The sequence below is a fragment of the Cervus canadensis genome, chromosome 7, assembly GCF_019320065.1.
Source record: "Cervus canadensis isolate Bull #8, Minnesota chromosome 7, ASM1932006v1, whole genome shotgun sequence".
Taxonomy (NCBI): Eukaryota; Metazoa; Chordata; class Mammalia; order Artiodactyla; family Cervidae; genus Cervus; species Cervus canadensis.
In genome coordinates this window covers 63016116-63029843 of record NC_057392.1, presented here as the reverse complement: position 1 = coordinate 63029843, position 13728 = coordinate 63016116, and the positions used below count along the sequence as shown (strand labels likewise).

The 13728-nt window shown below is 41.9% G+C and overlaps 1 protein-coding gene across 2 annotated transcripts in view; it reads left to right on the top strand.

Annotated features, from left to right (window-relative positions):
• Nucleotides 1-13728, top strand: part of USP13 (ubiquitin specific peptidase 13) — a 130486-nt gene that overhangs the window by 40414 nt on the left and 76344 nt on the right. The window contains exons 4-6 of one of the 2 annotated variants that reach the window (XM_043473665.1): nucleotides 2568-2689; nucleotides 8078-8220; nucleotides 11588-11772. In XM_043473665.1, the coding sequence (XP_043329600.1) occupies nucleotides 2568-2689; nucleotides 8078-8220; nucleotides 11588-11772 (450 nt within the window). The remainder of the gene's footprint in view (nucleotides 1-2567; nucleotides 2690-8077; nucleotides 8221-11587; nucleotides 11773-13728) is intronic. The other variant, XM_043473666.1, reaches the window with a different exon arrangement.

Here is a 13728-nt window from a genome sequence, read left to right as displayed (position 1 = left end):
GCAGTCTTGCTTTTTAACAGGCATCAGTTATCAATGTAAAAAAACCCCAAACTGAAGCAGCACTTTGGATGCTCTAGCTTTGCTTTTGTCTTTAACATGCTGGTGCTGTTAACTTCCTAAAGTTAATGTCTCCTAATGTCTCCTTTCCAGACATTTGTGGAGTGTGGGGTGTGTGCTGGGCATTGTGCCGGGACTAGGGACTTGAAGGTGAATAAGACTCACTGCTTGTGCTTAGAGCTTACCATCTGAGAAGCATCTGAAGTTTCTATCTTCTCCACATTTGGATCACGGAGAAGATCCCCCATGACATCCTGGTTCCTCCTGAAACTGACTTCAGCATTGCCTTGGAGCTGTCAGCCAAAGGGAAGGGAGGGCACTTGTGCTTATCTTAGTTGTTAGAAGTGTGGAGAAGAGAGGACGGTGATGGTGAGGGTGATGGCAGCTATTCTGTGGAGCCCCTCGCCCCTACCAGATCCTAACCAGGTGCCTTAAAACCTTGCCTTCTTTAATTCTCTCAGCAGTCATAGTCGGTAGCTAATATTGTCCACAGTCTCCTCCTGAGGAAGGTGAACTTGGAAAGAACTTGCCCAGGCTTATGTAGCTAGTCAACATCAGGGTGGGAGGTTTTTTTTTTTGGACTTAGTTTATCATTGTTTTTGGCCAGGTAAGATTTAAATTAGCATTACGAATTGTGTATGTTTTCTTTGGAACAAAAAACATTTAGATTATGTGTTATATGAGCTGAATCTATACACAAAACCAAAAGATTTATACTCTGGTTATTCAGAATTATTATGCACAATATAATAAAGAAGAATTTAAGAATAAAGTTCATCCCCTTGTTCTTCTCTTTTCTTTGGCCTTGCTATGCAGCTTGCGGGATCTTAGTTCCCTGGCCAGGGATTGAACCTGTGCCCTCGGTAGTGAAAGTGTGGAGTCCTAACTCACTAAACCACCAGAGAATTCCCCACTCATTGTTTTCATTTGTTCAGATTTCCTTCCAATTTTTGTCTATGAATATAACTAATATAAAGTTGTCTTTTCAGTGAAGATGAACTTTATAATTTTAGCATTAACATGGCATAAACATTTCCATGTCTCTACACAGTCTAAAAAAATATCATTTAAGTAATATTCTAGTGGGTTAAACACCATTCTCATTGAACATTTAGGTTCTAATTTTTAAAAATTAGATACTGGGACATTCTTATTTTTATAACATAGGATGTCTATCTTTATTTGAATTATTTTCTTTAAATAAAAGCCTCTAGTTACTTTTTAAACTCTTAGACTTTTCTTTGACATTGTTTTTTGTGAAAACAACCTCTTATGGCTACCTAACAATGTTATTTGTTTATTTTGGCATTTCTGATTCTTATTATTTAGAACCTTTTATTAAAATGTGTAGACTGTGTTTCAGCTGTTTTTCACTTTCCACTTAAAATTGCTCTGTCTTTGAGAATTTAAGAGCAGATCTGTACATAAAAAGGTACCAGGTTGAGGCTTTTGAGGCATATAACAAGGTAGTAGCAGAATCTAGATCCCTTGGTTCCCAGCTGGCTGCTTCATCCAGTAAAATAACTTTCTCCTGTTTACAGAGCCCGTATTTGTGTACCTGTTTGTGTGTGTGTGAGTGGAAGATGGCTTGAGAGCTCTTTGTCACCATAGTTCCAAATGTCTAAATATACAAACATGATCTGGGTTTCTGGCATCCATGTGAATGCAAGGCTGAAATGTCCATGTAAATATTGTGACAGGACATTTCCTTGAGCCTTTGCGTAACCTTTCCCAGGGACCAGCCTAGCAAAAAGGTGATGACTTGATAGATACCAGGCCAGACTTCCTTACTGAAAATCCTCCTCGACCTGAGGACAACAGGACTACTTAGATTATAGGGTTCCCCCCTCTGGCTTAGTATCTCAACAACTCTTAGTGGGGAGGGGGAGGGTGGGAAAGAGAGAGACAGAGGGGGGGAAACTGAGGTTTTATTTTAAAATAGGTCACCAGTAAATGGTAAGAATTATTATGTGCCAGATCTCTTGTTTATAATTTATTTATTCTCCATATAAACTGTGTGAGATAAGTTTTATTATCTCCATTCTACGAATGAGGAAACCAAGGCTTAGAGAGTTTGTGGCTTGACCAAAGAAACATTCACTTTGGAGCCAGAGTTGAAGCTGGGCTTATCTACTCTCAAATCCATGTACTTTCTTCTGTTGTGTTAGGAGAAATATTCCACCCTATTCTTGTGAAGTCAGGAGCCACATACCCGACAAGTCATAATGACCAACCTCTTCCTTTCAACATCTGTAGGAATTGAACATCTTGGGCAAATGAATGCTTTAAGTATCAAGCTTTATGGTATGACTGAGTCTTCTTTGTCCATCTGTTCCTAGGAGATAAGTGCATACAACCTAGGGAGGATGGAGAGGCCTCCTAGTCCTGGCTCGGGGCAGAGGGATGGCTGGATTTCAGCCCTGTGAGCGGCTGGCTTTCCCAGTGAGTGCTGCCTTGGTGTGCCATGTTCTTTCTTCACTTCTTGTTCTTTGTTTTTGTTTTCTCCTCAGATCTAGATACTGATGACGATTTAAATAGCGACGATTATGAATATGAAGATGAAGCCAAACTTGTTATATTCCCAGACCACTATGAAATAGCCCTACCAAATATTGAGGAGTTACCAGCCCTGGTCAGTGAGTGTGCACGGCTGCTAGCTAGATGCGCGTGACTCTCTGCGTGTGTCAGGTGTGTGTGTGCTGGGCGGTGGGGAAGGCAGGGTGAGTGAGAGAGGAAGAGGAGAATGAGCAGAGACAGGAGCAGACGGCTCCTCGTCTGTGAAGAGGGCCCCTCAGGGTCCCTTGCAGTAACACTGGGCTGCATGCCCTCTGCTGCTGCTGGCTGGCCTCCTCCACATGGGCTGGCTTCTTGCCACCTGGGAATCACAGTCTCTTGCTTCGATTTTCAAACTGTGCCCCTGAGATGTGCGGGAGAGGGACTGCCTCCCCTTTAGAGGGACGCCTACAATTTTTCTCTCTCCTGCATGTTGGCCTTCCGTGTATAATTTTGTTTGGGAAACATAAAAGAGTTCCACTGAGAAACAACGGCAACAGGAGTTTGAAAATAACCAAGTATATAGAAATCACAGTCTCCAGGGGCTCTGTGGGAGTGTGTTCCTTTAGGACAGAGACCGCGTTCTAGGTTTTACAATTTAGATTTAGTGGTGAGTTTTTTCCCCTTCCTTTCTCTTTTGTGAAGCAACTTTTTCATCTTCCCGAACAACTTAAAGCTGAGGGCGGGGTGGTGGTGGTGGTACAAGGAAGCCGGTTTCTGTTTTACTTTGATTCCCGAATTCTGTGGGGCCCAGACCATTTTCCCACTCTTCCCTCATTTCCTGTATTGTCGGCACTGCCTCAGCCTTTTTTGTGTTCCTTTCTCTTTCTTTTCCACTCTGTTGTGTCCTGACTTCTCAGAGTCTGGCCACAGATTCTGGAATTAGACATTCCAGCTCATTTTTTTCCCTCCTCAAGGTTTGCTAAAACCAAAGCTAAGTCTCTAGGTCCCCGATTCTTCCAAATGTGTGTGACTCTGTCTGTAGCCCCCTTGCTGCTCACGTGCCCCTGCCAAGCGGGCACATTTGTGCTCGGGGTTCCCATGGCACTAGGGGCAAGGTTTCCACCATTCAGCCAATTTTGCCTCTGATCTACTTTATACCTAAGCATAAGACCACAGAACTGAAAAATTTGTGTATTTAGCTACTGTAGCTCTTTCCTCTAATTATTTGATCTAGCATATCCTTTTTATTATAATAGTACCAAGTGCATAGCTTTTAGCAACACGTACAGAATTAAATTACCTCTCCTTTCTGCAGTTCCACATGTCTACTCATGTGGCATTTACCAAGGGCAAAATATATGATGGACAAAATGGTCTTACCATTATCTGATATTATATACTAAAGCTTATATCTGTATAAAACTAGGAGTTCTCACTGCTCTTGTTTAATATAACTCTTGAGTCTGTTATCAAAAAAGAAGCTGCACATTGTGAATGAATGTCACAAGGGATGATTTTTCTCTCACTCACATATGAAAAAAAAGTCTTCATGTGAGTAAAGTTAAGAAGAGAGCCTTTAAGTACTTTTAATCATTCCTATATGCAGAACATAATTCCAAGTGTGAATGCTTTTATAGAGAGGTGAAATGTCACAGAAATCTGAATCTAGCAATATATATTATAATTTCCAATAGAGTCTTTTAAGAAGTGCTTTAAGAATTAAAAAGAGAGGGAGAGAATTGTTTGGAAGGTGAGGTAGGGAGATAGAAGGGGAAGCCTGGATTTATCTGATGGTAACTGGTTTTATCTATATAACAGATGCTCGTTACTATAATTTCTTTTCATGCTTTTGCTACATTTTGGGTATTTGATAACTCTCTTTTTAGGTTTTTAAATACCAAAAATTATTGAACTTCAAGTTACCCAACCAGGTCTTCTGTCATCTCTTGCATTTCTCAGCACAAAAAAATTCAGTTTCAGATAGGTACTCAGTAGATGCTACCAGAAAGCTGAACTACCTCTTAGTGATACAGGGGTCACAGAGAGAGAGCGTCTGGGACTCAGTAGGGATCTTAGAGCCTGAGCTCTAATGCCTCATTTTAGATTCAGGAACTCAAGCAGTGGTGCGCTTGTAGTTGGTTAGCAACCAGCTCCCTGCGCTGTAGTGGTTGCCGATTTCAGTGGTGTAAATACTCCCACCGTGGCTGATGTCAGGCTAACATGTCACCAACGCAGTGTTGGGAAGAGATGTGTAGTAGGACACTGTCACCTATGGTTTCCACCGCTTACATAATGTGGATATAAGTGACTTCCAAAGCGTATAGATTAGATATTAAGATAGAGTAACAAAGCTAGGGAGTGAAGAGTTTTAAACATTTTTTGCCTTTAAAAAATATGTTTATTTGTGAGCCTATAGAATTTAATTTTTAATAATGGCCGTGCTTAACAATCTTCTTGGAGAATTTCATAAAATTTAGCAATCAGTTCCGTGAGCCAGTTTGAGCCAATGCCAGAACACCCCTGAACTTGCGATAATTCATAATATAATATAGGATAATGGATCCTGACTTGCAACTGTGATCCATAAAAAGGGTCTCTAAGTGATTTAGATGGTATTCTGAAAACACTTGTTCAATGTCTTACAGCGTCCCAGACGATTAAGGAAATTTTGTTGAGTGTCACCAGGAAGGAATCTCAAAGAAAAGAGGGAATATTACATCTGAATCATTGTGCATTACAAACTAGAACACTTAAAGTTCTAATGGGTTGGAGAAGATTCAGAAGAGGACAGGGAAGGGATCAAGGTAGTCAGTGAAATAGCAAGGAGATTCTAACAGGCCAGAGTAAAAAGATGAGGATTTGTAGCCAGGAGTGCTAAGGCAGCATGGCCCAAACACATAAGCATCTGGGAGCTCATGATGAACTCAGCCTTGTTTTCTAGGGACATTGCTGGAAGGGAGTGGAAGATGATTTTTGATAATTGAAAGGAAGCACTAATTATATAACACTGCTTGTGGGAGATAAATGGGAATATTTTTGGAAAACATTGAGAGAGGGCAAGATAGGGAAAGGGGATTAAGAGGTATACACTACTAGGTATAAAATAAATAAGACAGAAGGATATAAGGTACAGCACAGGGAATATAACCAGTTATTTTATAATAACTTTAAATAGAGTATATATTACAAAATATCAGATTACTATGTTGTGCACCTGAAACTAATATAACATCGTAAATAAATTATGACAAAAACTTCTATCAAATAAACAATCCCCCTCCCACAAAAAAAGGAGAGGTTTAAATATATTTATGAATGCCTGATTGTCTGATCTGTAATGGAGTATAAGCTTTTTTTTTTTGTAATGGAATATAAGCTTTTTGAGGGCAGGAGCCTTTTCCTTCTGACCATGCCTAGCTCACTGGTGTCAATTAGCAGTGTTCAGTATATCCTCAGAAAGTTTTAAAAGCTGGAGAAGGGCGGGCTCTAATGTTCACGGCAGATCACTGCCTACTGGGCAGAGAAGAGGGAGCAAGAGTGGGAGAAAGAAGACCTTAAGGCGGCTGTTGTGTGCTGGAATGATGGTTGGGACTAAGATGGGTGTGACCGAAATTAAGAAGAGGTAGATTGCAAATAGATTTTGGATGTAGGACTGATAGGAATTGCTCATGGCCTGGGTGGGTGTGGGATGGCAGCTGAGACCTCTATTATCTCTTTTTTTTCCTTGTAGTTGTTTATTTTATGTTTTTATTGGAGTATAGTTATTTTACAATGTATTAGTTTCTGTTGTACAATGAAGTGAATCAGTTGTATGTGTGTGTCTTTGTGTGTGTGTGTGTGTATATATATATATTTATCTCCACTCTTTAGATTTCTTTCCCATTTGGTGGTGATGGTGGTTTAGTCACTAAGTCGTGTCTGACTCTTTGTGACCCCATAGACTGTAGCCTACCAGGTTCCTCTGTCCATGGGATTTCCCAGGCAAGAATACCAAAGTGCGTGGCCATTCGCTTCTCCAGGGCATCTTCCTGATCCAGGGATCAAACCCTGGTATCCTACACTGCGGGTGGATTCTTAACCAAGTGAGCCCACAGGGAACCATAGAGTATGTCTGTTAATCTGTTCTGGGGTCAGTTGTCGGTGCTACCCAGAGGAAAGCATTCTGTATGAAGTTCAGCTAATTGTGCAGGAGGAGAATGATATAGAATATACATTTTTGTTAAAAAAATGGCTTTTATTATATTCAGTGGCTTTTATTATATCCAGTGGCTTTTATTATATTCAGAATTGGGCATCCATCACGACTATCTCATTTTAGAATATTTTTATTACCCCACAGCCATCACCTACCCCTCTGCCTCTTATCCCCCTAGCCTCTGGCTATCACTAATCTGCTTTCTGTCTTTATGGATTTGCCTATTTTGTACATTCCATATAAAAGGAATCATAGTTCTTTGTGGCTGACTTTTTTTAACTTAGCGTACATTTTCAAGGTCCATCTAGGTTGTAGCATGTATCGGTACTTCATTCTTTTTTATTGCTGATAACAGTTCTTATGTCAAAATATAATACTTTATCCATTTATCATTAATGGGCGTTTGGGTTGTTTCTACTTTTGGCTGTTATAAATAATGCTTCTGTGAACATTTGTGGATAAGTTTTTGTGTAGACCTCTATTTTTATTTATTAATACCTTGAGTGTATACCTCGGAATGGAATTGCAAGGTCATATGGTAGTTCTATTTAACCATTTGAGGACCTGCCAAATTATTTTCCAAAGTGGCTGTGCCATTGAACATTCTCATCAGAATATGCTTTTAAAGAGAGCTAGAAATAGCTTACAGCATTAAGCAAACAGTGAATAGTTGTGAGAGGCCTGTGTTCAGGATCAACAGGGTTTGGGAGAAAGAAGAGAGTCTGCCCTCCCTGGTGGTTAGTTGGTGCCAAGCCGGACATCACAGATTTGCTCATGATGGCTGGTGTGGCACAGAGACATCTAGGCGTGTCCCCATCCAAGGTCACATTTGCACCAGATTAGGAAATGGAGCCATGCTGCTTGCATTCCATTCAAGTGCCCTTGACCACATGTCATTGTGTGATGAGTTAAGGATATTGGATATCTTGGTGTATATTTGTTAGGAGTAAAATATACCACTTGGGTAAATCCTAGGTATTCCTGTTGCTAATTTCACCCTTGTAAATTGTTCACCGTATACTTTCTACTCCACTTGCTAAGAGATAGAAATTGTTAAGTCTGACTTTTATGCTTGAATTTACAAACTGGATTTGGTTCTTTGCTATCTTGTGTCATTGTTAATACTGCAAATTCCAGGCCAGGACAAAACCTAGCTAGACCCAGGGGGAAGGTGCTACAGTCAGGAAACTAACATCTTGCTCTCGTGGTAACTAAGCTGTTTGAATTTTCTTGACTTAAGTTGTATTTATTAATAAACTTTAAGATTCATTTTACAAAAGTTGCTGTTCTCAAACTGTTTTATGTATTATATCTGCATTTGTCTTGTAGGTAACAATTGCTTGTGATGCAGTTCTCAGCTCAAAATCTCCATACAGAAAGCAGGACCCAGATACATGGGAGAATGAATTGCCAGTGTCGAAATATGCCAATAACCTCACCCAGTTGGACAATGGAGTCAGAATTCCTCCAAGGTGAGAGTCAGCAAAATGGAACTTTACTGCCTAAAACTGGCCAAAGGATTATTTATTTTTCTACCTCTTCACTGAATTAGCAGTTATATATGTTCTTATCAGTTGTCTTTTATAAAAATAAGCTCAAAAATCTCTTTGGAATTATCTATACCTTTGTAGTAGATGCTGACTGTGGACAGTCCCTACCCCAGAGCCCAGTCATCCCCACCCTAAGGCATCTGATTGCAGACACCTGCAGCTCTTTCTTAGGGGCTTTCTCTATATGCCAGAGCCGGGTAGGCTGGTGCATGGGACAATCATAAACGCTGTGAAGTCATGCTCCCTCCTGTCCTCCTGGAACGGCCCCCACCCAGGGTCTGTGGAGTGGAAGGATGAATACCTAGACCCCCACCCTCAAGTGGGGTAACCGTCTCCTGGAGTTCCACAGCTGGACTGAGCCCCACTGGCCCAGGGGGTCATCTGCTTGTTTACAGTCTCCGGCCTGGCTGCCTACCCTTTCAGTCTGTCTTCCCTCAACTCCCCTAGGATGCTTCCTGGGATCACCTCCTGGACAAGCCATTTGCATTCAGATCTTTGTCTACCTCTAGGGGGACCCATGGAGAAGGCAGTAGCAACCCACTCCAGTACTCCTGCCTGGAAAATCCCATGGACGGAGGAGCCTGGTGGGCTGTAGTCGATGGGGTCGCTAAGAGTCAGAGGTGACTGAGCGACTTCACTTGCACTTTTCACTTTCCACTTTCATGCATTGGAGAAGGAAATGGCAACCCACTCTAGTGTTCTTGCCAGGAGAATTCTAGGGACGGGGGAGCCTGGTGGGCTGCCGTCTATGGGGTCGCACAGAGTCGGCCACAACTGAAGTGATTTAGCAGCAGGGGGACCCAGCTACAAAGACTTACAACAGTCTTTGGTTATCAGGTTTTGGCTGGAATGCTCTTTAGGCTTCACTGGCACCTCCTGTAATCGGAGGCAGGTGTGTTTCCAGAGGCAGGAGCTAGAGGGAAAGAGCAGGTGGATTCAGGATGTGTTCAGAATGGTTGGACCCTGGCTGTGCTACCTTCTGCTCTGTGTGGTCTTAGGGAAGGCTCCATACCTCTGGGTCTGTTGTTCTCTTTGATAGTGGGGATGGTAATAATGCTGAAGAGTGTGTATTAGAATTGCATGGTAAGACTTCTGTAAAGCCCTTGCCCCATACCTGACATTTAACCTTCACTGAAGTTGTTAATGCAAAGAAAGAGGAAAACAGTAGACAGGGAAACACTAGAGATCTCTTCAAGAGATTTGGAGAGATCCAGGGAACATTTCATGCAAGGATGGACACGATAAAGGACAGAAACAGTAAGGACCTAACAGAAGCAGAAGAGATTAAAAAGAGATAGCAAGAATACACAGAAGAAGAATACAAAAAAGGTCTTAATGACTTGAATCATCACAATGATGTGGTCACTCACCTGGAGCCAGACATCCTGGAGTATGAAGTCAAGTGGGCCTTAGGAAGCATTATTAGGAATGAAACTAGTGGAGGTGACAGAATTTCAGCTCAGCTATTTCAAATCCTAAGAGATGATGCTGTTAAAGTGCTGCAGTCAATATGCCAGCAAATTTGGAAAACTCAGCAATGGCCACAGGACTGGAAAAAGTCAATTTTCATTCCAATCCCAAAGAAAGGCAATGCTAAAGTATGTTTAAACTACTGTACAGTTGTGCTCATTTCACATGCTAGCAAGGTTATGCTCAAAATCCTTCAAGCTAGGCTTCAGTAGTACATGAACCAAGAACCTCCAGATGTACAAGCTAGATTTTGAAGAGGCAGAGTAACCAGAGATCAAATTGCCAACATCCATTGGATCATAGAAAAAAGCAAGAGAGTTCCAGAAAACATCTGCTTCATGGACTTCATGAAAACCTTTGACCGTGTGGATCACAACGAACTGTGGAAAATTCTTAAAGAGATGGGAATACCAGACCACCTTACCTGCCTCCTGAGAAATCTGTACCTCAGGTCACAAAGCAACAGTTAGAACTGGACATGGAACAATGGACTGGTTCCAAATAGGGAAAGGAGTACGTCAAGGCTGTATATTGTCATCCTACCTATTTAACTTGTATGCAGAGTACATCATGCGAAATGCTGGACTGGATGAAGCACAGGCTGGAATCAAGATTGCCAGGTGAAATATCAATAACCTCAGATATGCAGATGACACCACCCTTATGGCAGACAGCAAAGAGGAACTTAGCCTCTTGAAGAGGGTGAAAGAAGAAGGTGAAAAAACTGGTGTGAAACAACATCAAACAAACAAAGATCATGGCATCTGGTCCCATCACTTCATGGCAAATAGAAGGGGAAAAAGTGGAAGCAGTGACATTTTCTTTTCTTGGGCTCCAAAATCTGCAGATGGTGACTGCAGCCATGAAATTAAAAGACTTGCTCCTTGGAAGAAAAGTTATGGCAAACCTAGACAGCATATTAAAAAGTAAAGACATCACTTTGCCAACAAATGTCCGTATAGTAAAAGCTATAATCGTGTACAGATGTGAGACTTGGATCATAAAGAAGGCTGAGCGTCAAAGAATTGATGCTTTCAACCTGTGGTACTGGAGAAGATCCTTGAGAGTCCTTTGGACTGCAAGGAGATCAATGCAGTCAATCCTCAAAGAAATTAACCCTGAATATTCATTGGAAGGACTGATGCTGAAGCTCCAATACTTTGGCCACCTAATGCAAAGAGCTGATTCATTGGAAAAGACCCTGATGCTGGGATTGATTGAAGGCAAAAGGAGAGTGGGGGCACAGAGGATGAGATGGTTAGATAGCATTACCAACTCAATGGACATAAATTTGAGCAAACTCCGGGAGATAGTGGTGGACAAAGGAGCCGGGCATGCTACACCCATGAGGTCACAAAGCGTTGGCCAAGACCTAGAGACTGAATAACAACAACAACAGCAAAGTGTTTATCTGTCTACTTAGATTGCCAGTGTGGTAGGGTTTTGTTTAAACTAGTAGTGAAGCATTACTACTAGTGGTTAATGCTTCAGAACCTCAGCTGTTTATACACATGGGATCTTTCATAATTTAAACTCACTCAGGCTTTACTGTCTCTCATGTAAGGAATTTTAAGGAAATGACCTCTCTTCCTACCCTCAGATTCTGTGTTAGTTTTCTAAGGTAAAAGAGCTCTCTTGGAGGACCTGGCCCCCCGTGTGAGTGCCCCTTCTGCTCTGGAATGGGTCTCTGTTATTCCACTGACCATCTCCTGTGACCCTGCGTCCCCCCCAACTTGAAGCACCCCGTCTTCTTGGATGTTAGTTTTCTCATCACGCCTTGTGCTGTGACTGTGCTCACTGTCCTCTGATGACTTCGCAGTGGCTGGAAGTGTGCCAGGTGCGACCTTCGGGAGAACCTCTGGTTGAACCTGACCGATGGCTCCGTGCTGTGTGGGAAGTGGTTCTTTGACAGCTCCGGGGGCAACGGGCATGCGTTGGAGCATTACAGAGACACAGGCTACCCTCTCGCTGTGAAACTGGGGACCATCACTCCGGATGGGGCCGGTGAGTGTGACTTTACCAACCCGGGCACCTGCAGTGGCTCCCTCTCGGATTAACTGGTGTCTTCATCTCTGGGGTTGGAGGGCATAAGCTCGGGACTACGACAGCCCAGGCGTGAATCCTTTAATTAGCTGTGAGATCTTGGGTCAGCCTCCAGTTCCTCATCTTGAGGATAATCATGGCACCTCCCTCATAGGTTTGTCAAGGTGCATAAGCATTTAGCCTAGTGCCCACAAAACCTGGTAAAAGTTTTTTGCTTTTGTATCTTTCTGTATATCCCTTGGCTAATGGCTCAGCGGGAGAGAATCAACCTGCCAGTATAGGAGACGCAGGTTCGATCACTGGGTCAGGAAGATCCCCTGGAGAAGGACATGGCAACCCGCTCCAGTATTCTTGCCTGGGAAATCCCACGGACAGAGGAGCCTGGTGGGCTCCACTCCACGGGGTCACAAGAGAGTCGGACACGACTGAGCGACCAAAAAACAAAGAGGACAGGAGGACTCAGGACTTGTGAAGTAAATGTGCTTAATCAAACTCACCATTAGACTAGTAGGGTCTAGAGTCCATTAGGGGGATTAGTGTCACTATGGAGTAGATGGTTGTTCAAGATGCTGGGTGTTCAGACCCCTTGACATCAGTGGGCAGTGACTGTGTCCAGTACAACAAAGGGTTAGAAGCGGTTCCTACTTATACTGTCAGCTTCAGAACTGGTCCTCTTTGGGCTCCCACACTGTACATTAGCTTTTAGCCATGTTTGGACAGTTAATTCCTTCCACTGTTGGGTGAAGGAACAGATAATTTGTATCAGGATAGATAATGAGAAAATTAAATACTGAGCTGTGGCCATAAGAACCCATCATCTCGGTGTCACTGACATTTATGAAGCACCGACCTGGATCCACACTCAGGTTAGTCTTCTCCAACTGTCCAGGTGTTAAGTCTCTATTTCTTCTCTACTTTAAGGTAAGAGGATTTTTTTTTAAAGGACAAATGTAGACATTTGTCTTTTCTTCTCTGTTATCTTTCTCTGACTGAATTTTGTTTGTTGTTGTTGTTTTTAGTCGTGTCTGTTTGCCACCCCATGGACTGTAGCCTGCCAGTTGGATTTGGGGTGACATTGTTCTGTTGAATGACTGGTGTATGTAGTAACCATCACTGTCCTTGTAGGGCTCGAGAGAGAAGGGTTCATAACATAGGCATTCTAACCAAAGCAAACTTTGGTAACCATACATTTGTTGTCTGTGTCTGTGAGTCTGTTTCTGTTTGGAAATAAGTTCATTTGTATCATCTTTTTAGATTCCACATGCAATGATATGTGATATTTGTCTTTCTCTTTCTGGCTTACTTTACTTGGTATGGTAATCTCTAGGTCCATCCATGTCGCTGCAGATGGCAATATTTCATTCTTTTTATGGTGAAGTTATATTATGTAGTGCTTTGAGACCAGTTATTAGAAGTGCAGCTCTCAGAACATCCTGTTCAAAACTAAAATTATTTATGTATGGAACTTTGTTCTAAAATTTCAGTTGAGCTTTGTCATCTTTGAGTTCCATACAAAATCTTATACTAGGCATGGATACTTTGGTTAAATGAACCAATTAATCTTTAAGTATTTAAATAATTGTATTCTATTTAAATATATGCTAATAATAAAGGCAAAGATTAATTCTATTCTCTAAGCATCTTTAATTTTCCAGAAGCCTTTTTTTTCCCTAAGCATGAAACTTATTTTCAAACTGTGATTTAGAGTTCATCTAAAGTTTCTTTCCTTTAATTTGAGACAGGAGACTTAGGGTGGACTGTTTGGATCTCCTTGCAGTCCATGGGACTCTCAAGAGTCTTCTCCAACACCACAGTTCAAAAGCATCAATTATTCTTGTTCCCCTGTGAGATGTTACAATTTTGCTTTTCTGATGAACATCTTTGTATATATGCAGGTCTTTGGGTGTTTGTCTAATG